The sequence below is a fragment of the Lepisma saccharinum genome, unplaced genomic scaffold (assembly GCF_977018435.1).
Source record: "Lepisma saccharinum unplaced genomic scaffold, izLepSacc3.1 HAP1_SCAFFOLD_446, whole genome shotgun sequence".
In the NCBI taxonomy this organism is placed as follows: Eukaryota; Metazoa; Arthropoda; class Insecta; order Zygentoma; family Lepismatidae; genus Lepisma; species Lepisma saccharinum.
Window position 1 is genome coordinate 182,984 of NW_028143143.1, and position 25,301 is coordinate 208,284.

General features: G+C 40.8%; 1 protein-coding gene across 1 annotated transcript; it reads right to left on the reverse strand.

Annotated features, from left to right (window-relative positions):
* Positions 1-5,309: 5,309 nt before the first annotated feature.
* Positions 5,310-6,371, reverse strand: LOC145982835 (uncharacterized). The gene has a single exon (XM_083116198.1). It carries the CDS (start codon positions 6,369-6,371, stop codon positions 5,310-5,312), a length of 1,062 nt encoding a protein of 353 aa, XP_082972324.1.
* Positions 6,372-25,301: the final 18,930 nt, after the last annotated feature.

The following is a 25,301-nucleotide window of genomic DNA, read 5'->3' on the forward strand; positions in this document are numbered from 1 at the left end:
GTGAATAAATATATAATGGCATGTTTATTATTATGATGTAATATTATACGTGATACAGAAAAACACACAAACATAAAAAAATATATACTGTGCTCGTTATTTTTAAAGAAAAGGCAATCGAAATTTCCATAAGCGAACTAGAAATATTTAAAAAAAAACAACATGAAAATACAGGCAGCAGGTGAAACTTTTCAGGCACCCTGTATTTTTGATTGACTCATTTGATTGATTTAGTTAATTTTACTTCGCTTTTGTGCCACTTTTGGCTAATAGCGAAGATGGGGATGAGTGATGATGTGATGAAATTGATGAATGGATACTTACATACACCCATGCCCAGGCCGGGATTCGAACCCGGTTCCCCTGGCATCGTAGTGCAATATGCTAAACACTCCACCCTGTATCTTTCTACCCCTATTTATGCATACATACTCTGATCAATACGCCATCGAATCCAAGGTTCACCTACATTTTCAACATCAAAGACCCGAGAAAAATGTGCGGCTGGAATTAGAAGAAATATGGTATTTAAATTTGATAATACCTTTGTGACCTATGCCTGAAGATTTTGTATCTATTCACTTTGACTTGTAAATTTTAAAGAACGGATTGGGGCATTGCATTCTGATCTCGCCAAGGCCCTGCAATATGTTACTACGCACAACAGTGACGTGCGGCGACGTCGAAACTTAGGGTAGCAATCAGTGGCGTGCCCAAGGGTATTGGTGGCCCAGTGGGTGTTCATTCTATGTGTTCCTACATCAATTTTATCGTATCATCTTCGCGATTAGCCAAAAGTGGAGGAAAAGCGAAGTAAAATAATCCAAATCAAACAATCAATAAATGATTTTATTTTATTTTTGTTATTTACCGTCGCTTTTTTGTCACATTTGGTTAATCGCGAAGATGATACAATAAAATTAATGAAGAGACAAACACAAAGAGCACCCATGCCCAGGTCGGGGTTAAACCCGGAACTTCTGGTGCTGTAGCGAGCTATGATAACCACTTCCCCACGGTTCGTTGATTTGGTATTTTAAGAGAAAGGCTAATCGGGACTGGACTTACAGTTTAAAGTGGGATCCGAACCACTATGTGCCTGCACCGGGTACCGATCCGGGACCACTTGCACTCCCCACACGGAGGTCGGCCTCCAACAAAGACGATTCTTGATTTCCATAATTTATCGTTTTCACGATCTCGTTACTGAAGGATCCGGGCTCGAGCCCTGGCCTGTGCATGAGCGTTTGTTTGTAACCACTCTTCACCCGTTTAATTTAATCAATGTTCATCGTCATGGCAAAAGTTAAGTAAAGTGATGGAAGAGAAAAAAAATAAAAATATTCCAGTGCATCTGCATGGCACCACTGTGAAATCAGGAGTCCAGATTTCTCTCTTTAAGAAATTCCCTCATGACTTCCATAAGCTCATTAGCTACTTATTGCGATTAAATCTACAGCTAGAAAAAGTGATGGGAGGTGGCAAAAGTTCAATATCTTAAAGGGGATAAACAGGTAAAAAAATACACTTTTTTCAAGTTACTTCAATAATATTTATTTGGTTTTTTGAGTTATGGGATAAATTTTGTTGTAAAAGAGTGAGACTTCGATTTGATTGCCATTACAGAAAGCTGGATAAAGGACGGAACACCACTATCTCTTATAAGTATGCAGGGTTATGAAATTGTAACAAAAAATAGAACCAAGAAAAACTGTGGCGGAATTGTAGTTTATCATAAATCTAACTTAACTGTTCGAACAATATAGAGACGAAAGTAAATACTGAAGGTATCGAAACATTAACTTTAATTTTGAAGTACATGAATAAACAGTTTGTCCCATACTCTAAACTTACATTGTTCGAAGAATTAATATCCGAAATATATCCACTAGTTGATAATGTCTTCCTGTTAGGAGATGTAAACTGCGATTATCTCACCCCAAATAAACCAGAAACAACGGTTTTTAAGATAGATTTTTGATTCATTTGGTCTAACGCAAGTAGTTGATAAACCAACCCGTATCACCGAAAAAAGTAAAACGCTGCTTGACATCATAGACAATACAGAATTACTGTTTAAAACTGACGTCACTGTCCCAATCGGTAAATCAGATTTATTGTTGCAGAAACCGGAACCTCACGCGAGTTACGTTTATTGTAGAAATTGTAATACCTTCAACGAAGAAATGTTTGCAAAAGATATAACTGATGTAGATTGGTCAAAGATTGACTCACTTGATGATGTTAATAATAAATTGGAGTTTTTGACATCAAATATACAAAATGTTTTTGACACGCACGCACCTCTAAAAATCGTAAAACACAATAAGAAAAATGCACCGTGGATCTCCAGTAATGTTAAATTGTTGATGCGAATCAGAGATAACGCGCTACGAAAGTTCTAACGTTAGAACAATTCAAGCGACTGGCAACAATATAAAGAACTCCGAAACTTTACAACAACTGTCATAAGACAAGAAAAGAAATGTTATCTTAACTTCAAGTTTGGCGGAAAAAAATTAAACCGGAGAGAAACATGGAATGAGTTGAAACAATTGGGTATTGTTAACAATAAAAAGTCTCACGATAATACATTCTCGCTCATAAGTACCACTGAAGATTTAGATGCCGTTAATGACCATTTTGGTAAAATTGCAATGAATCTGAAATTCCTCTTCCACTTAAGGCTAAGCAAATAAAGCATTTCGAGAACCAAACCTGCTCCACCGCTGAACAATATTTTAACTTTACTGAGGTAACTGAAAAAGATGTACATAAAACTGTTTATAGCATACGCTCAAATTGTTTTGCAGTAGTTGGTATCAGCACTAAAATGCTCAAACTTTCTTTGCGTTATGTTTTATCTCCGCTAACGCACGTCATTAACTCCTCTCTTTCCAGTGGCGTCTTTCCTGAAATGTGGAAAGAAGCACGAATTCTGCCACTTCAGAAAAAGCAGATCGCCACTTCTTACAATGACTTTAGGCCTGTCAGTCTTTTGCCTGAGCTATCTAAAGTACTCCAGAAAATAGTGCATTCGCAGACGTTAAACTACGTTAACACGATTAATTTATTGCCCGCGCTTCAATCCGGATTTCGTGAGAAACGCAGCACAGCCACTGCTCTTGCTAAAGTTGTGGATGATATTCTCTATGCCGTTGATAAACAGCAAGTCACTATTTTAGTACATCTGGATCTCAGTAAGGCTTTTGACATGGTGCAGCCAAACTTAAATATTACAAGTTTTCTCCTTCAACATTAAACTGGTTTCAAACATATCTATTTAACAGACGTCAAAGGGTCGTATTACATAATTCACCATCTCACGTGTCTCAACCTATAACGCTGAAAGCAGGCGTGCCACAAGGTTCGATATTAGACCCCCCCTCCTCTTCACCCTTTACACTGCAGATTTGCAACAAGTCATAACATTCTTTTCTCTACATTTTTACGCAGACGATACCCAGTTATAGTTCTCAGGTCATTACGCTTCGTTGGAACATAAGCTTCAGTCAATAAATTCTGACTTGAACATCGTCAGTAACTGGTGTGTATCTAACGGTCTTAAAATAAATCCAGAAAACTCCACTTTCATGATCATTGGTTCTATTTATTCAAGGTCGTTAATTAAAAATATTAAGATCGAGCTCAAAATAAACAATTTGCCCATCGTCAGGAATAACACTGCTAAACATCTTGGTCTGATTTTTAAAGAAATTTTTAATTGGACAGAACATGTAAAGACGCAATGTAGGAAAGCTTATGGAACACTCAGGAATCTGAATCGTTTCCGTGACTTCCTCCCTGCGGAATGCAAGCTAAGACTCATCCACGCATTAATCTACCCATTGTTCGACTATTGTGATAATGTATACGGCCCTCAACTCTCGCAATAGCTCAGAAAATACAAATACAAATGGTGCAAAATGCGTGCTTCCGATACACTTTTCAAGCAAAAAGATCCGATCATATTCTTCCATTCTTAAATAATAATCAGGTTCTTACCATGTCAAACAGATGGAAGTTGCACTTTCTCTGTTTCATCCGCCGCATAGTGACAGAAGTTAACCGCAGTACCTGTTTGAGAAGATGCATTCCCGTAGGGAAATCCATCAGTATGTTTGTTACCCGTAAGCGGAAGAACTTCGATTTACCTCATCACTCTACAACGGCCTACAAATCATCTTTCTCCTTTTCGGCTCCCAAAGCATGGAATGCATTGCCTGCGAACATCGCTAGAAAACAACCCATTAAATTTCAAAGGTAAAGTAAATGATATGCTGTTAATAGAACAATGGCAGAGTCGGGGCACATACTGAAGATATCAAGTCACTCACTATATGGAATTGTATTATTATATTATTATTACTATTGTATTTTGTATTTGTAGTTACACTTTTTTGTATGCAATTAATTTCTGTGTTTTTTTTATATGTATGTGTATTATTTTACATTTAGCTTACTGCTCCATACGCAGATTATCTTATCTTAGGTATTATCATATTGACAAGGGTTAGGTGGCAGAGCAGCCCTTGGCTGAACCTTGCCCGCTTAATAAAGAAAATTTATTATTATTATTCCAAATTATTTCATTATCACTGCAGAGGACAACACACAGGAACAAGAATGCGCGTTCGTCACGGGTTCGAATCCCGGCTTGGATTGTTCTGTGTGAGGTCCCTTCATCAATTTCATCATATCATCACTCATCCTTATTTTCGCGATAACCAAATGTGACAGAAAAGCGAAGTAAAATAAACCAAACCAACAACAACAATAAGAACGCGCATTCTCTTGCCCAAATAAATATATCCGTATTTATGACTGTTTAGCTTACCCATTTTTTATATTGGAGGCCAAGAGATTAGTATATTTAAATAAAACACTACTAAAACGAGACCGAGAGAGAGCGTGAGCAAATATTTGTTATTTTATCATTATAATATTCCATATTTGAAAAGAAATTCACAACATTTTTGTCTGCACATAATATTTCCCATTTCAAAAATAATAAAACTACATCCCGTATTATACATATTTATTATACAACGTGTAAAAAGTTGTGGTGTAAATACAGAGAACGGAAGTACTGCAGGAAATTTTATCCCAGAGTTCCTTAGGATTTACAAGGTGATCCAAAAAGGCCGCCCCTTTTTCAATTGGTGAGCATAACTTTATTTAGGCGAATAATTGCAAGCTACAAGGACAGAAGTGTTGAACAGACATGGGAGTTTGATACAACATATGTCAATCAGGTTGTGAATGTCACATCACATCACGTCTCACTTAAGTTTTGAATATAACATCACTCAGGTGAGCACCACCGTTGTTGGAGCACTCATGAAGCCGAGCCATGAAGCCAGCATAGCAACCGGAAAAGCAGCGATTTCACGGCGGATGTTCGCCTCCAGTTCCTGGATCGTTCCTGGGCTGGTTTCGTAGACCCGGGACTTCAGGTATCCCCACAAGAAAAAATCAGCTGCCGTCAGATCCGGCGAACGTGCCGGCCAAGCCACGTCGCCATATCGGGAGATGAGGTGGCCGGGAAAAAGGTCGCACAATTTGGCAATGGACACACGGGCTGTGTGTGCCGTTGCACCGTCCTGTTGGAACCATGTGATCAGAGGAAGGCGTTGGAGTGCCGGCACGAGAAAGTCTTGGAGCATGGTCACATAACGCTCTGAATTGACAGTACACGTGGCACCAGTGGCATCGCGAAAGAAGTATGGTCCGATGATTCCTGATGTACTGATCCCACACCACACAGTTAACTTGAGACTGTGCAACTCACGCTGATGCAATCGCTGCGGGTTTTCTGTACCCCAGAAACGGCAATTCTGTTTGTTGACCGACCCCGATAGCAAAAAGTGTCCCTCGTCAGACATCAGAAGATTGTCGACAATGCGTGCATCTTGTGCCCACATGTCGAGAAACGTGTCACAAAACTGAACACGTGCCACTTTGTCGGCTGTGGTCATTGCTTGCACTACTTGCACCTTATACGCTCGTGTATGTAAATCCAAGTGTAAAATGCGATGTAAACTGCCATACGTCATATGCAATGCTTGCGATCTGCGGCGCACTGATCTTCGTGGACTTCTTTGGATGTCATCCCGCACACAGTTGATGTGTTCCAGTGTCCTTACAGCTCGGGGTCGTCCAGGAGACGACCTGTGTCGTACTGAACCCTCCTCGTGCCATTTCGCTACCCAGCGCCGTATGGTGTGTTTGTCCGGTGCGTCTCTACGCTGGCCTAGTCGGCAGAAAGCTCGTTGGGTTGCAACAATGGACTTGCTTTTTATAAACAGCTCTACCGCGCGAACACAGTCTTGCACATTCCACTTCTCCATTGCAACTGATTCTCCCACCATTCGTGAATACGCTTCACTGCCGCCAGCGCGCACCGGCCAGTGTTGGCTTTGCAGTAGCCAATTGAAAAGGGGCGGCATTTTTGGATCACCTTGTACAAAGGAATTACAAAGGAATCGAAGGCAAAGCAATCCGCTGCTACCCTGGACATTCGGCCCCTAGGCTATAGTCTAGGATAGCCTAGTATAGCAACCTCCGCTGCAACTATTTAAGAAAAGCAGAGAAACTAGTGCGCTTGATTTTGAAGCTGTTTTCTTCTTGCGAGACTGAAAGTACTTTGTGCTTGCATCGTCTCAAGAACAATTTACAAATTATGATGACCCAAAAGCGTCTTAACTCTGTAACACTGTGTCAAGGACAAAAGAAAAACCGGATAATGTTGACACTAAAGGGACCGTGAAATATTGCATTGAATGTTGTTTCCCTTCGTAAAAGTCGAATAGAAGTTGAAAATATTCTGTTTTCTTTAATCAGGATCAGTATATTTTTTTACTCATGTGATATACCTCTAAACATACGTATGTGCGGTACTTTATACTGCAGTACTGTGGCTAATGTTGCATAATTATACAATGTGTAACCAACGTTTAAAAATATGTTTATGTGTATATCTGTGAGCATGTGCGAATATACTAAACTCTCACTAATTATTGTGGGGAAAAGTACAGGACATACACAGAATATGATAATCAAAAGTTACATATAAAATATTATGTTACATGGTATAGTATAATCACAATATAGTGATTTTTTGTCCAGCTTATGAAGTTCGTATACCTTGACAGGTATAGTTTTGTTCTCAGAGCTAGTAATTGTAATTACAATTTTTCAAAGGTTAACTCAAGTGTGTATACTTAGGTATCTTTTTTTTTTTTTAAAGAAAGGAACTTGTTCCCCCTCCCTCCGAAAACGGAAATAAATCGGTCTCTATGCTTTGTTTAGCTTAACCAATCCTATATCCCACCCGAATAATTTGTAAACCAATCATTGATCTGGTCAACCGAATGAATAATTGGCAAACATATAATATCTTACTATATGCTATTCCTACTAACATTACTCACCCATTATCTCCAACTTTTTCATGTGTAAACCTCGATACTAATCTTTTAACATTACTTACCCATTTATCTTAACAATTTACAATATGTAAACCTTGATTATTTTGGAAACTTTGGACACCAGAGCAACCAAGGTACCTATAACTATAAGCCAAAATTAATGTATTCTTAAATATCAGTGTGGACTCTTTTTAATGTAAATCGTAAAACAAAAAAAATAGTACATAATAAACGAGGTAACCTAAATTCTAAGGATATGACGTCCTGGTTTATGTTTAAAGGCACAAGGCTCAGCCATCTTTTATCCGAGGGAGGCCGGAGCCTTCAATTTGGCAACCCTGTAAACCGTGACATCAGCCGGTCGATGTTATTCTGAAGAAACATTAGAGAATGAACGTCCAAACGTAAGAAAGTAAAATTTACTGTAGCCTATTCATCCCGTAATCACTTCATTCGCTCAAATTGTATTCGCCAGTTTATTCAACGTTATTTTTCATAAGTAAAGCCGTATGTTATTAACTTGTTAAAAATATGCATTAAAGTTTTTGAGCCGCATACAAGCATTTCACGGAACTTTTCACATATGGTGAATCATCAAATATAATAAATATCCAATCATTATGTCATTCTGATTTTTAATTACGCCTATGTGCAAAATGAATCAGCGACGTCGAAAAGCTATAACCATGACATAGAGGCAGATTGATTTAAAACATGTTTACGCAAAAAGCAAATTCCACGCTGAGAAAAGTTGTGTGCATGAGTCACCACACGCTAAGCTTTAATGTTACTCGTATTAAGTACAAGGGCGAAACAACAACAACAACAACAAAAGACAATTCGTATAACTAGGGACGTGAAGTTTTATTTTCCCCTAAATTTCGGGGTTATTTTCTACAGCAATTTGGGGTTATTTTTCGAGGTTTAAAGCAAATTTCGGTGACATTAATTGAAAATCGGTGTTATTTTTACATGCGTTTTTACGGTTTCTTCTATGCATATGATTTTCACATTGCTTTACTTATAGAAAATTAAGGCAAATTTTAGTTTTAATGACAAAAATATTTAAAATCGAAGGCTTACCTTTGTGAGAAATGACTAAATATCTTGCATTTGGAAAACTATTTCATCTCATCGGCCACTAATATGAAATGTTTATTGAAGGATATCACCCAAATCTTTGAACACAATCATATTTCAAAACTTTCACTCTCACAGAATAAGATTTTCAAAAGTTGTTTTCTTAAATTCACTTTTCAGTTTACAATAACATTGATGATTTTCCACGCACAGATGGTGAGTAGTAAATGTTCAGAGTATTCACTCACCACGCTTCCTATATATGTAAAAAAAACCTAAATAGAAAGATAGCAGTTCTTTTCTCCATTCACTCTAATGGAATGATTGCTTTAACAAAGGCTTCCACAGTTTCTAAGTGTGATGTACACCTTGTCTTCTTTCCTTCTTTTAAGCTTCTCGAAGCCTTCGACGACAGCAAGTTGCCGGTCTCTTACACTCACATGACTTTTGTTCCCGGGCCTCCCCGACGGCGTAGTAGTATTGTCGGCGCCTTGTCATCAAGTGGTCCCGGGATCGATACCCGGTGGAGGCACCACAGTGGTTCGCATTCAACAAACTGTAGGTGCATAAAGTGGACGTGAAACAGCCTCTCACTTCCACTGCGCTTAATCAAGGAATCCTTCCGCACCCATATGATATTTTGAAATTCAGTGATTACAAAATAATGTAGTTCTATCTGAAGCTTAACGTCTTTCAGAAGCAAACTAATGCATTCACTGCTGGCTTCGGGATGCTGCGAAGTACACCACAGAAGGAAAAGGAAATGAAAGACACTGCACAAACCATGCAGCTTCAGTGATTCTGAATGACTGAAATTTCGCTAACAATGCCAAGGAAACTCTCTCAGACCTCAAAATACCATTTTCTGTACACACATACACTCACACTCCTATGCCCCGCCCCATACAACAGGTGGTTCTCCCTTAAAATTTTCCCGTTCCTACGAGACTTCCCTTCTGAGAAGATCCCCGCGGCAAATTCTGTTTCAGGACGAGGTCAAAGTACTGTCAGTCATTTCTGCGCCAAACTGCAATACACGAAGCATGACAAACTCTCTTGAATCGAAGTTTCACTAGCTAGACTAGAAATGGACAAATCTCATAGCGCTTCTGGTAGTTATTCTTAAACAGAAGAAGGCTTATGCCCAGTTTATAGTGCATATTTCGCGATTCCAAAACACCAAAACTTGCCTCCTTAACCTACCCAAATACATTTTAAACACTTTATTTTGCTTTCCTAAACTTTTCGGTGTTATCGTTAAAACAAAAACTTCACGTCCGTACGTATAACCTCTAAGAGAATAAAACTTAACAGACCTAACCTAACAAAAACAGTAGAACACAACACTCATTCCTTCACTGTAACATATCTCCGCAACAGAAAAACAATGGAAATGTAAAACTAATTCCTAAATCATGCAAGATTATCCACTTTCTCTCAGGGAGTATATACCAACCAACATAAAAAATGCCACTTGTTTGGAAATATTTATTTTAAGTTAATTAATTTCGTGGAAGGCATTATTTTACCCTTGTACGTACATGCACACAAAACGAATTGCACATAGTAATTACAATGTATTGTCTGTTGAATAAAATCTTGGCAAATTATGTCATAGACTGCTAAAATGAAGACGCTCTACAGAAATATAATGTTCAAGATACATTTTAAACTTTGTAATACTCGCCAATGCTGGTATATCGCATGCAGAACTACTCTTACGTCTTACGTTTAAAAGTGTAAAACCAGTGTATTACATCTTCCATCACCTAAATATTTAGTTTCTAAACAGTTTCTAATGTCATTCCGACATTCTAGCAAATAAAATAGGGTCAAACTACTGTACACATTATTGGAAAGTTCCATGTTGCATATGATATGCAAAGTTGGCCTTGCGTTTTCTGTTTATTTCCAATTATTTAACGATAAATTTCCATCTCTATTGTTAATGTATGTTTTCCACTTACATCGTAATGTCAATCTCCTGTCCAGATTTGGAAAGAGAAAAACATTTTATACGGATTCCGTTGTTTCTTAAAAAGCCAACACCAATTTTCATGCTTTGTAGCTTGATTTTTAAGCCTGCGAGACAGCGTTGCTAAAGTTCAGGATTCCGGCCTTAATAGAGCTGGCCGTGTACAAGGACATAATCGCATACCCTCTGAATGTATGCGGGTGCCGGCGGGCTTCTTCAGAGGGTATCCCCCTTTATTATTTTTTTAAAGTCGACTTTATCTTCAGTATATTGTTTACATTACAAGTAATTTTTTTCTATTGTAACAGCGATTTTAAGTAAGTGTAAAGTGCCAATGGATGATATGCAATGTGACGTCAGCGGCGCAGAGCATGATGGGAAAACTGGCCAAAACCGCATGGCCCTGCACTCGGTCCGGCAAGCCATAGCGAGCGTGAAGCGAAACAAATGCTACGTGCATGAAAATGACCCGATGTTTATATTAAATTGTATAATTTCAAATAGTGGCCGCGGTGGCTCAGTCAGTTTGGCTCGAGCAGTGGTCCGGGACGTTTGTGTTTGGGCATCTCTCTCTCGAAGTCACGTAGCGAGTATTACTCGCGAGTCCGGTTGAAGTGAAACACGACGACGCTGCTAACATGGTACCCAAGAGATTGAATACACTAAAACTGAACTTCAGTCAAGTGCGAAGGAAACCGACTTCGACGGAAATACACAATTGGATTAGCAAGACGATGAAATTGAAACCGCAACGAGTAGTAAGTATTGAAGTAGACAATTGTAGACGTTGTATCATTCTGAAACTACTATTGAAAGTAGTGTGTGAACAGTTGTTGGTGCAGTCAAACGGAGAGTATAAATATAGTGACGAAGACGGGAATTGTCCAATGCTTGTTACGTGGGCGGATGCAAATTACGTGATAGTTAGACTGCACGTTGTACCGAGTGAACTGTCCGATGACGCTATTGACCGGTGCTGAGTACGTACCGTCATATAATATCCCTGGACGATGAACGGTATTCCACTGATCATATTTATCCGGTAAGAACTGGCCGAAAAAATCGCCAAAATGAATCTAATTCGTGCGATTCCATCGTATGTCACAATCAGTGGCGGACGATACTGGGTGACATATAGCGGTCAAGACCATACTTGCTCTTATTGTGACCTTAGTGACCATTTTTACGTGACCTGTCCATCCCGACGTCGTCAAAATGAGCAACCCGACGATACGTCCTATGCCGGGGTGGCGCGACCTGTCCCGAGGAATGTGGCGGCTGCTGAGAAAATGCTGACCCCGACACCCACTATACTACCTTTGCACCTGAAACGCTCGGGAGACCAGGATAATGAGGGCAACATACAACAACTTCACTACAGGATGTGCCTAAAACTACCGTACCAGATTCCACTTTACCACCAAGTGTAGAAAACAAGACAACAGCAGACGTTCCTATCCCCGTCAGTGTTGACCAAGTGAATGTAAACCAAGCAGCCCACGTAGCAGAGAAGAATGGGGAAGAAACAATGGACGTTACTCTAGAGGTGCACCATAGTCCGATGCAGCAGGCAGATGATGATCATGCAGTTGAAGGTGGGAACTCCGAGATGGCGTCCTCCGCATCAGGAGCTCTGCCGAAAACAACGAAGGAACCAAAATAGAAGAAGAAACCTAGTCTCCCTAAGAACGATACGGCGTCGACGCGGCGGCAAGATGGCCCTCATCCAGTGTCTCGGCGACTGCGTACAAAGATGAGTGCGACAAGAGAACAAAGTGAGAAATCTAGCGGCGGCTCTGATTGGTTGCTTGAAGTAAATGAGTGAAATATGTCTAACATATCATAGTTATGAAGTGTGTTGTCATCTTCACAATGTTATTATGGTTATGTTTGTCGTATGTCTTAGTGAATTTGAAAAAGGTAACTAGTTTAACATCAGTAACTGCACATAACATTCCCATCAGGTACAATATAACAGAATCCCACATGACGGCACCCATATATCATTTTGCAACAATAAACATTAACAAGATGAAATCTAGTGTCAAGCATCATGCATTCTTAGATTATATTAAGCAAAGTCACCTGGATGTAATTTTCCTGCAAGAAGTCAGGGCCAATGATTTCTGTCTGGGCAGTGAATATACCGTGTACAACAATTTAACTCACAATTCTCTAGGAACCGCCATAGTTGTGAAAGAAGGCCTACATATACCATCACCCGTCTGGTCGTATGGCATGTATCCAAATAGGCAAAATATGGTTTTGTAATGTTTATGCACCATCAGGTACCAACGCTAGAAATACTCGGAATATATTTTACGCTACAGAAGTGGCGAAGGCATTAGGTGGCTCCCGTCAAAACATTGTGCTGGTGGGTGATTTTTAATTGTACTCTATGAAGACAGGACCAATATCCAGGATTCCATACATCACCTAGCTTGCAGGCTCTGGTTGAAGGGTTTAAACTTCACGATGTTTGGGTGGCTAAAGGTCCGAATATAGACGGCTACACATACGTACATACGTGCCGACACGGCGAGTCGGCTTGATCGCTTTTACGTGAGTGCACACATGATTAGCAAAATATCTGCGATTAGAATTTTTCCAACGTGCTTTAGTGATCATTTAAATGTCCAACTCGACATGAGTTTGGATGTCCCTTCAGTTGGACGAGAGCAGGGATTTTGGAAGTTGAATGTACGGTTATTGGAAGATGAACAATCTCTTACCGAATTTAAACAAAAATGGAAGAAGTGGGAAGAAATGAGCGTGCGTCAAACTGACATTATTATGTGGTGGGACACTTTTCTAAAACTTTCCATTAAATATTTCTGTTTAGCATATAGTAGTGAAAAATACTCAGATTTGAATAAGAAATATTACTTTTACTACAGAGTTCTTCACGAACTAACAACACAGCTAATACAAGGGAAGCCAGTGCTTCAAGAAGTGAAACGAGTGCAAGCAGTGCTGCTGAGCATGCACAGAGAGCGTATGGAAGGTTGGAATGTTAGGAGTCGTCTTCCTATGTTTAACACACAAGAAGAAGCCTCGCTGGTGCAGGTGTTAGGAGAGAGGCGCAGTGTACAGCGAAAGAGGATAACGTGTATCGATACAGCCACGGGGAGAATAACCGAACCCAAGTTAATACGAAATTACTTACGGGACTTTTATGCAGATCAGTTTAAAGAGAAGGAAGATAAACACTCCCATCGCCCTCCACTGCAAGGGATGAACCCCCCCATGTTAATGGAAGATGACCGTCGCTATTTAGAACAGCCATTCTCAAAGAAAGAAGTGTACGAGTCTGTTCACAGTGGAAAAAGAGGAAAAGCTCCGGAAATCAATGGTGTCCCGATAGAATTGTTCCAAACCTTTTGGACAAAGGTCGCTCCACTGTTCACACGCTGGCTAAATGCTGTGTTTACGAAGAAACGCCTTGGAAGAAAGAGTCTCACGGGTGTTATGGTTTTGATTCCCAAAATATCTCAACCCAGAAAGTCAGAAGACTTCAGACCAATCACATTACTATGTGCTGATTATAAAATCCTTGCACGTTTGATCACGCGAAGGTTGCAACATTTTGCGGATACTTTATTAGGGCCGTATCAATATGCATATGGTACAAGTGGTAAAATATTTCACATTCTAACTAGTGTACGTGACATCATCACTTCTATGCAAGATATTGAAGGTTCTCAAGCTGCTTTTTTGGCGTTAGATTTTAAAAGTGCCTTTGACTCCCTCAGACATGACTATTTTTTCCAATACTTTGGAAAAGTGGGATGTGGCGATTTCTTTGTACAATCTATACAGAGCCTATACAGGGAAGCTCGAGTTCAGTTATCTATCGATGGTTTTCTGTTGCAAGCCTTTTCTATTCAGCGTTCTGTCCGTCAAGGATGTTCATTTTCCTTATTTGCATTCTGCGCAGCTCTGGCTCCATTTTTACGAATGATGCATGAAAAACTTCAAGGACTCAGGCTTCTTGGGAGAGACCACAAAATATGTGCGTACGCAGATGATGTGACCGTACTCGTGAAAGATCGGCTAGACTTGACTCGTATGGAGGCAGTACTTGAAACATTACGAAAGCAGACGGGACTTAGTTTGAACCAGAAGAAATCTAAAATCTTGCCCCTAGGGTGTAACCCCACTCTGTGGACTGAACCTGTGACTATACCCATTGTAGATAAAGTGACAATTTTGGGAATAAACTTCACTACGACCATCACAGAGACTGTCTCCTGAACTTTTACAACTATTCTCCCAAAAATCCAGGCAGTGTTGAACATGAACCATTATAGACAACTATCCTTACGCTCTAGAATACAGTATGTGAACATGTTTGCATTATCGAAGTTGTGGTATGCTGCGCAAGTTTTGCCTGTCCCTGCGAAAGTCGCGGCGGCAGTACGAAAGATGATAACGCGCTTCATATGGCATGCATATTTGTTTCATGTCTCACATGAAACGTTATGCCTTCCAGCAAGTAAAGGAGGACTGAACTTGCGCCAAGTGGAGAGACAAGCCTCAGCCTTGTTTCTACAACGGAACATTGAGTCGCTCCTGCACTACCCTGATAGTTTAACAGCAAGATTACTACATACTCTGATAGATGAAGTGGAACTGCGAACACCCATTTATCCAGGGAAGATCCCTTCCCACTACAACTATTTGAGGACAACTATTGTCGAGTTTTGCTATCTCCTCATCGGTTCACATCACATGGATATCGATGGCATGACAGTGAAATTTTTCTATAACCAATTGACTTGCAGGTTATATCACCAGCCACGAATTGTGCTTCTCCGAACTAATGTAGTGTGGTCAAACGTATGGAGAAATATATCTGCATCTCATCGTTCGATCTCTGTGGTACCTAGTAGTTCACGATGCCATTGCGACCGGTGCTCGAAAGTGGCGATACCAAATGACTGACAGTGCTGTATGTTCAAATTGTCATCAAGCTGAAGACACTTTACGACATTGCCTCGTAACATGTCCCGTAACGGTAGATCAATGGAAGTATTTGTGTAAATGCCTTGGTACTATATGTAGAACATCGCCCGATACATTTACTGTAGATCATTTACTGTTACCAGATTTTGTGTTCTTCCCTCTTACTAAAGTAAGAGCGGTCCAGTTTTTAGTAGCTCAATATATTTATTATATTTTAGGACATAATTCAGTGTCAATGCAAATTTCGCTGCAATATCACTAGAATGAGAATTATTACCAGATGGACCAAGCTCACCGCAAAACACTCTATGCAAATTTCTTGCAGGCCCTTTTTAATTCTGTAAGTACACCTAATTACGTAATCTAGATCTGATATATGTGTAATGTTATCATAGGATCATGTAAGTAGTCACTACTGCATAAAATAAAGAATATTAAAAAAGAAAAAAAGTCGGTAACGCGTCTGACTTCCATGCCAAAGGCGATCCCCGGCCGGTTCAAATCCGGGAACTTTTCTAACGTTGGAAGCGGACCCGGCGCCCACCCAGCGTCGAATGACATGGGTAAAGGCGGTCAGGAGCGTGATGCTGATCACATCACCCCTCACTCACGACCGGATCAAGAAAGTGTGAGGCGTTACCCCCACACCCCCTATACGCCTTCATGGCGTAGTGCTAAGCACAGGGGAGCACTTTACCTTTTTTTATAATTTCAAATGAAGTTCTCTTTTGGTAAGTTAATGCGTTGTGCATGTGTGTGTGTATATGTGTGTGTGTGTGGGTGTGTGTGTGTGTGTGTGTGGGTGGGTGTGTGTGCGTGTGTGTGTGTGTGGTGTGTGTGTGTGTGCCATTGTTTATGTTTTAATTGCCAATTGTGAGAGAAGATCATACCTTCATACAGTTCCTTCGGTGGTCAAGATGACGTGATTTTTCCAATGCGGGGTGAAATGTGAATCTTATTTGAAAGGCAAGTACTGTGTTTATGGCTAGCGTTATACGACTTTTGTATTACTCTTTACATCCGCATGCTTTGCAACGCATGTGGTTGCTGTACGATCTCTAATAATAATCACAGAAAATTTGAAATACTGTTTATCAATCAGCGGATGCATTCGCAGTATGCGCATATTAGTATACACTTTTATATATTTTAAATTCCTTCACCGGGATCCTTCGATTACAAGGGGGATATCATTAGCCACTGCACTATCGGATAGGCCTGATTAATTCCATTAAAAAAAGGCTCCATAGTCCTGTACTTTTTCGTATGTTACGTATCTTTATAGTATGTTTAGTGGCAATTAGCATCTTTTTAAATATACTGGTCATTGTTACGAGTCATAGCAAAATGTGGAAGACTACATTTGGCATGTAATCGTTATATTTGTACCTTGAATCACTGCCACAAAAGCTGTGAGCGCCATGCTTATCAAACGTGTTTTCAACACGCTCCCGGACATTTGCCGGAATCATGGCGGCGGGCGTGTTTTCGCGCAATGATTTGTGGGGGAAGTTGTTCGCTGAATATCATCCATTGTGATATTTATTTGATAATGGTTTTGTTAGGTATGCATAATACTGAGTCAACATTCAATTGTCTGTAAAGTTGTTGATTACGAATTTGTAAGTTCAGACTTCTGAGAAATTGTTTTGCAAGTTTAGTATTAAATCGTTTGGTTTTATGAATCTTCGTGATAATCATTATGTTATGAAGTACCTACGCCATGTTCATAAATTAACCTCTGCGTGCATACACGACAGGTTTGTTGTAAGAGCGCCCCGCGAGGCCGAAACACTCCCGCTCAATAAAGGAGATTCTATTCTATTTATGCACCGACAGGCTAGTCGGGACTGGACCTGTAGTTTAAAGTGGGACCTGATACATTGTATGCTTCCACAGGCTATCGAACCCGCGGCCCCTTGATTACAAGGCAAGGAAGATACTACTACGCCATCGGTGAGACATGAGCCATGGGGTGTACAATCATGACGAGAGGCTACCATTAGGGTGCATACGGGAAAGTTATACCTTACGCCTCTAAGAGACAGACTCAAGGAGCACCCATCTCCAGGCTGGAATTCGAGCACGGGAACTTCAGTGTAAAATCGAAAGTTGATCACTTACGGCTCAACCAAAATGAGAAAAATCACAAACTCTCGAACTAAAGTGGACAGTAGATTCTTGCATGGACCACCTTCTAGTATCCCACCCTACACAATGGAATATCGTTTTAATCAAGGTCCTGCAGTGTCTGTATCGCTCAATGACTTGGACTTGAAGCCAGTGGGCGGAGCTTATGGTCTGCGTAAGATGGTCGCATCTACTTCAACTCACAGAAGAACAACGCATCGCGTGCTGCTCGGCTGCAACTGCAAACTTTCGTGATTAGCTCGGAATTTCAAAGCTGAAGTGTATTTTGTTATATGTAAAACCTAGAAATAAATATGTAGTTAACTACCACTCATTAACACCTTTAAGCTCGTAATTAGTGGAGGTATTTCCGTGATTTTTGTACTTGGATGACCGGTCCACCTATATGGATTTCTCTTATATTATGTTCTTCTCGCAATTATTTGGCTCACAATTTTGCTCTCTGATCAAAAGTGAAAGGTAAGGTCATGATTCAATATGGCGTCTAAGAACGTTGTGGTCTGACTATAGTCACATGACCCGGCTTTAGTTACGAATACGCGACCGAACGTACCACCGACAAAACGTACCTACCACCTGACCGGCTACCTGCGAAGGGTCTTCTAATAAATCTAAAAATATTTGCGATGCGACAAAACGTAACACTTGATGGTTTTGTTGATTTCCATCACACTTTATTCACGCTTTGGACTGGCAAAATTACTATATAATGCATACTATATAGCTATTTGGCGTGTTTAAAATCAGCTGTGTTTAAGCTGTCGTCCACATTTTTTCTTTTGTTTTATCTTTTCGTCATTTTTTCGATTTTCGTTTTAGTTATATCAGTTCTAACCTAACCTAACCTAACCTAGCCTAGCCTAGCCTAGCCTAACCTAACCTAGCCTAGCCTAGCCTAACCTAACCTAACCTACCCTAACCTTTGTCGTGTAGGTTGCCTAGAGTATCGTTCTAAATCTTAGTAATTGGCGTGTCTTCCTCTCGAACCCTTTTCTTCGCCTCTTGCATACGCTTCTTCACATCTAACTTAGCATCATTCGGGATTCCACAAACGTGATCACTCGACGGGCCACTAACCACTTTACTCTCTTTTGATTTTAAGTTCAAGCGTTTTCCTTGAAGTTGTACGTTTTTTCGCGGAGTGGCGAAGCGTGGTGTCGCTGGAAGGGTAGGCACAGGCATGTTCGTGTTGTCATGGGTGCGACTTTTTTAAAATATAAAAAAAATGTAACCTTTAAAGTTATTTTTGAAAATGTAACAACATATTCTTGCATCTATCAACGTACCTGAATAGTTTCTCTTGATATGTGCTAACCCGTAAATCGTATTTCTTGATTTTATTGTAAATTGATGCTTTAGATGTCATTCGAGTGGCAGTCCTCAATGTTCCGATGCCTCTTCTTTCTTCCTATGCCCGGAAATAGGTTTTTATGCTTGTTTTTGTAGCATTCCAGATTAATACAAGTCATTCTTCTCCTTGCTCACTTCACGCTCACAACAATGAAATCCGACCCCCGTGGCGGAATGGTTAGCACATCGCGCTACGACGTCAGGGGTCCTGGGTTCGAATCTCGGCCTGCGCATGGGAATTTCTGGTCAATTTCATCATATCAACACTCTTCCCCATCTTCATAAATTAGCCAAAAGTGGCACAAAAAGCGAAGTAAAAAAAATCAATCAAAAAACAATAAAAAATAAATGAACTAAAAGAAAAAAAACAATATTAAATATAACAATAAAACAACAACGCAACACTGGGATAGAAACATTTCTTTCGCCATCGGAACAAGTTGTCTATCCCTTTCTACCCTCACCTTCCCTTTCCCCCTCGTTGAACACCCCGCGCTGAACAAGAAACAGATGTGAAGCCGTGTCCAGCGTTGCCAACCTCCCAATCAGGAAAAGTGTGCTGATTAAACTCTTAAATTTTACTAAATGCAACTAAATTGTGCTCGGATGACTTAGGTCTTAAGTTTATTTTATGCATCTATATTGGGGGCAGTTGTTATGTGAACATGCGTTGTTGATTAGTTAAACAATATTGGTAATTTCCTCTATTAAATTAGTTACAATGGCTTAACCAATATAATTGGTTCAATATAACGCTTGGAAAAGTTTGAGAAAATTCGACGACTACAGAAGGCGGCGGCTTGTTTTATCTGTGACCCCAACTTTCTAGCAATTTCCTTCAATAAAATGTTCCTCGTGAGCTAAGTAAGGAAAGATAAAGAAAATATGAAAAGAAGACGGTGGATCGGCATGCTACCTTTTGTTTGAAACAAATAAGATTTGCTATTTTATTTAAATGTATATTTTCAAAATATATTCCTCTGAATTAAATTTATCTGTCTCCCAGGGGCGCATGTTTATAGATGATGCTAAATTTTACCATTATTCCAAACACAGGGTGCTAGGTGCCAATGAAGTTCAAATTGTACTACGTTTAGCACAATTATGCTAGAGTTGGCATCACTGCGTGAGGCCGGACTCACTGTGTCCCTTTCGGCTGAACGCGCCCCTGAAATTATGCTTTCCCGCATGAATCACATAGAATGTTATGGGACCAGCTGAGGCCCCGGAGAAGTGGCTCAACATACGACGATATAGTCTCTGGCAGGGATGGAAATTTGTGGAAATTATCGTAAGGCCTAGAATTTTAGTTTTCTTGTATGAAGGAATCGTTTAATGAAATTATAAGTAATAAAATAATCCGTAATAGCCAATTATATTAGGGTAGGCCCGGCCTCCGGGCCTTATGACGCTTCGCCACTGTGTTTATCTGAGTGGTACGTTTCGTCGCGAAAACCAGGTGGTATGTTTTGTCGCTGGTACGTTCTGTGGGGACACCTTAGTTTCAAGGCGCAGGGCTTTCTCCTCCCCTTTTCCTTCCTCCATGGTTTTAATGTAACAATAATCGTAGACAAATATGTAAAATATTTGTCCTAGCAGTTTCAGCCCACAATCATCTGTTTCATTTTCATGTATCACTTTATTGGTTAAGATAGACTAAACCATATTTTAACATGGAGATAATTACTATGTTTACTTATGATTCAATTTCACGATCCATATTTGAGGGCCCACTACCTCAGCCAACTTACAGGTATGCTCGTACTACTGGGGATCGAGCGTATACCCCTCGTATTGCATGTTCGAGCGTTATTCGCTAGAGCGAACACACTCTCAATTCCGTACGCTATCTGGCGTCGTCTCTGCGAACAATTTGGCGCTCGAAATCCTCTCGCTGCAGCACTCTATTGGACAGTTACTTTTCTCCCCTCGTGTCACCTTCGTATGTGTCCCTGTGTTGCCATATGTACAGCTTTCCTATCTTATTTCGTTGTCAAAAAATCGACAACGTTAAATATTATGTTTCTGCTTTCGGTTTGTGCAGTTTGTCCCTTCATGTTGATACAAACATTTGGCACTGAAAAAGGCGCGGCACGTTTTGGCAGTGCAGAGTAGTGGTAATGGGCCGGTTCACAAACCGAAAATGAGGCTCGGTGAGGCTCGCCTTAATGGATTTCTCTCGTAAGGCATGAGCCTCATTTTCTCGCAGTGTTGCCAACACCTTACTCGAAAAAATCACCAAGGTTTTTTTTGGGTCTAACCTAACCTAAAGTAAGGAGCTGGCAACCTTGCTTGAGGCTTGCCTTGCAGCGTTGCCAACATCTTACTCGAGAAAATCACCAAGGTTTTTATCTTGGTCTAACCTAACCTAAAGCAAGGAGCTGGCAATACTGCTTGAGGCTTGTCTTGCAGTATTGCCAACATCTTACTCGAAAAGTCACCAAGGTTTTTATTTTGGTCTAACCTAACCTAAAGCAAGGAGCTGGCAACTTTGCTTGAGGCTTGTCTTACAGTGCATAAAGCAATTTGCCAACCTACTGGTACTTTTGCCATAGCCTTTTACAAAAAAGAGAGAGGAAAGAGAGGGGAGAGAAAGAGAGGGAAGAGTTAAACAACCGACAGTGTTGCCAACACCTACCTACAGCTCTTTTTTCTTACTTGGCAAGGGCTACCTTGCTTGAGGCTTAGCCAATTTATATACTGGCGTAACATACACACACACGCACACACATACTGTGTTGCTGTAAGATAAAGAGGGAGAGACCTATCGTGACCTTTGTAAACCTCTCTCGGGGGAAACACGATGTGCTATACACACGTGTGCGCGCTGGTGCCTCTCATTATTTTTCGTATTGTGAGGCAAACAAACAAATAAATAATTGTTGTTTTTTTTTTTTTAGGATTCCTGGCCCCTATAACCTCGCCAGGGTGCGTGGTGCCCAACCAAAAAAAGTAAAAGGTTCTAACGGCTGCGGTTGTAGATAACCGCACCTCTGTAGGGTTTCACGTGTTTTTTTTTTTTCCCCCCAAACTTCCATGAAACCCTACAGAGGACCTCCGTAATGCATGCAACGTGTACTAACGACTCTAGTGTTATTTGATGTTGTAATATTTTGGATATAGAGTTTTATTGTGTGATAGATAAAAATAATTATGTTTATTATAATATTTTTTTGATGAAGATGGAGAATGTATGTGTGTGTTACAAATAAAGTTGCATGCTTATTTTTTTTAGTGTGTTTGTATGTGTATGTGTTTTTGATGTTCGACAGCATCTGAAACGATAAAAAAAAAAAATTATTGTTAATTTTCTCATGTAAAAACAACAACAACAAAATTTTTGTGCAAAAATTTCTGATTGTCTCGTGCTATAGTGCAAAAACTGATGAGAAAAAAGATATTGTAACTGATAACTGATGAAATTGATATTGTAACTGATCTTGAACTAGTGAAATTTTCGTATTGTGCCATTGAAACTGATTGTGCTAGTACAAAAATTTCTTATTGTGCAAGAAAAAATGTTAAAAACTTGTTAAAACTGCTCTGTGACCCTCTCGTTCTTCACGTCGTGGACGAAGGACTTCTCGGCGACCAGGATCACACTGCATACGGTGTCCTCGGGCAACGGACTGTTGAACTCGCAGACGACCTTGATGTTGGTGCGATCGTTGACCACCACCTGCTTCCTCTTCGTGGTATTGATGACGGACATGGGTCTGTGGGTTATGAATTCGCTGGGCGTGTAGTACATGTCCACGTTTCCCTCGGTCACGCGTTTGAAAGAGGTGTAAGCTTCGTAAAGTTTTAGGTAATCGTCTTTGGTCATGTCGAGGTTGTAATTCTCGCGCGGGAACACTTCGTTTCTTCCATTCTTCAGATAAACGTTCTTGATCTTGCAGTCGTCGAATTTGCTGGAATTTTTTTCCTGATTCTTATCGCGCCCGGTCTGAAAGAGCACCACGACGAAATCTGGCATGTCGAACTGTATGTTGTTGAACTGCGTTGTCACGTCGAATTCCATGTGACTTCCCGACGCCACCTTCTGCACGCACTGGTAACCGTGAAAGTGAATCGGCACCTGCGGACTCTTCAAGATCTCCGCTTTGTACTTGAGGGCGTAGTTTGTTTCGTATTCCACGATCGGCATTCTCAACTCCATGCTCCGGATGACGCACTTGGCTGCTTCGGGTAATGTGTTGGCTATCGGCGTGCCGTCGGCGTTCAAGTTGGTGTATCGCATCAGCGCGTCGTTGTCGTTGGCTGCTCTTCGAAAAGTGACGCGCAATCCTCCCTTCCACATGATCTCTTTGTAGTCCGAGAAGAATCCCGGCAGCAGACGCATGGGAAAAAGCACTGTGTGACTTGTCGTCGATATTTTCGTCCCTGCTTCGAATCCTCCTGCTTGATAGTACGCTGCGTCTGTTTTGGATAATTTCAATGTTCCCACTGCCGTCGACGTGATGCCTGGATAATCGATTCTGTCGATGACGGTGTTGTGTTTCCTCACCTCCACCTGCGAGAACAGATGAGGCACGAAGTTGTCCACGAGTATCAAATTTGCATTGGGCGGAAACGCGTCTCCGCTTTCCTTCTTCACCACGTCGAATTGAAGGTAGAGGTCCGCTCTGTGAGGATGAACAAACCCATCGCCTACGTCCACGTCGTATTCGATCTCTCTGTTCGCTTCGTTGAGATTGGCGAACGTGCGACGGTTGGGAGGAAAAGATTGCAATTCGTAACTTTCGATTTGCTCCATTTTTTTTTCCACTATGTGTGTTATTTATTATACGTTGATCTCCACGATGGCAGTGGTCGTTGCACCTGCGAAATCCACCACCTCTCCTTTCTCGTTCGTCACCACCAACTCTATGTCGTCTATGCGGTTGCGACATACTGGAAAATAGATCGGCGAAGAGGGTGTGTAGATGATCGGTTCCATGAATTCGGAACTGGGTTTGAACGTGGTGATGATCCCCGTCTGCTTGAGACTTCCTAACAATCCGTCCGAGGATTTCGTGATCATGCCTTCCGCCACGTTGCAGTGAACGTTTAGAGTTTCTATGGCTAGAAATTTAGGAATGTTGGTTGCCGTGTGTTTGATGCCAGCTTCGAGTTTGGTGTCGTTCTCGAAACCTAAAAGTTCTCCCATGGTGCCCAGGTCCACGGTCTCCGTCGCCGACACGATTTCCACTCTGTGCGTGACCGAATTTTGAGAAAGGTACGTGCCTTTGGGTAACTGAGCTTGCAAAGTGGAAAGATTGTATTGGCCTGGCGTGACGACGATGTGTTCGCTTCCGACGCTAATTTTGTTGTTGTGCTGCGTGACGTTAGGTATGAGGTACATGCTGTAGAATGCACGCAGAGCTACGGATTTAGGATAGACGATGTCGTCGTGCAGCGTGAGTTTCAGGATCGAAGATTCGCTCGTGAGATGGAACACGCCCATCGTGTTTCAGGTTCCACAATGCTTTCTGGAAATCTTCGATTGTAGGCTTATTTATTTTAGAGAGAAACGCGAGCATGGAGAGACAAAGATGACCGCAGTTCTCGTCTCCGAAATTTTGAATACGTTCGTCGTTGTAGTATATAGAAGTTCTGTTCGTTTTCAGATAATGGACTAAATTTGTAGGTGGAACGCCTCCGAAAGAATCGAAAACGAATGCTTTATTATTTGCGTTGTGGTAACATATCCAATGCGTGCCTGGATTTTCTTGACTGTCCAAGTTGACTACGCCGCATTCTCTATTTTTAACGGTTGAAGGTAACGAGTCGGACATGAAAACGCCTCTGAAGTGTTTGATTCGTAATGGCTCGATCAGAGATTCAATGTTTCGGTTGGTGAGTGCTGCTGTTTCTTTTTTTTAAACTTTTTCATCACGCCCTTCCCTTTCTTCTCCATGGCCAGGTTGTGACGTTTCTGTTCTTCCAACTCGGCCTTGTTCTTTTTTGAGTCGATGACGGTTTTCGCGATGGCGGCACTTCCGCCGGCCAAACTTCCAACGGCCCCCAATGCTGCCAGGGTGGCTGGGATGCTGAATATGAAACCTCCGATTTTTTGCTGTTTCCGCGAACGCTGCAAGCGTCTCAATTGAGGTGTGCTGAGAAGTAATTTCATTCCGTGTCCTTTCGTCAAGCAAGAACGTTTCTTCTCGCGTTGTTTCTTGGTGAGTAACCCATCGAGGGCACCTAGATTTTTCAGATTGGAGTATGGTATCTGGTACACGACACCTTTGGGCTTCATGTTGATGCTCTATATGTTATCTTTACGGTATGTTATTTATATATATGTTCTGAGATTTTTTTTGTTTTGTGTAATTTTTTTTCGGTATGTTATTTATATATAAATGTTC

What these genes read in the sequence shown, in the direction of transcription:
- LOC145982835 (XM_083116198.1), bottom strand. Translation starts at nt 6,371, where the DNA reads ATGGTGGGAGAATCAGTTGCAATGGAGAAGTGGAATGTGCAAGACTGT.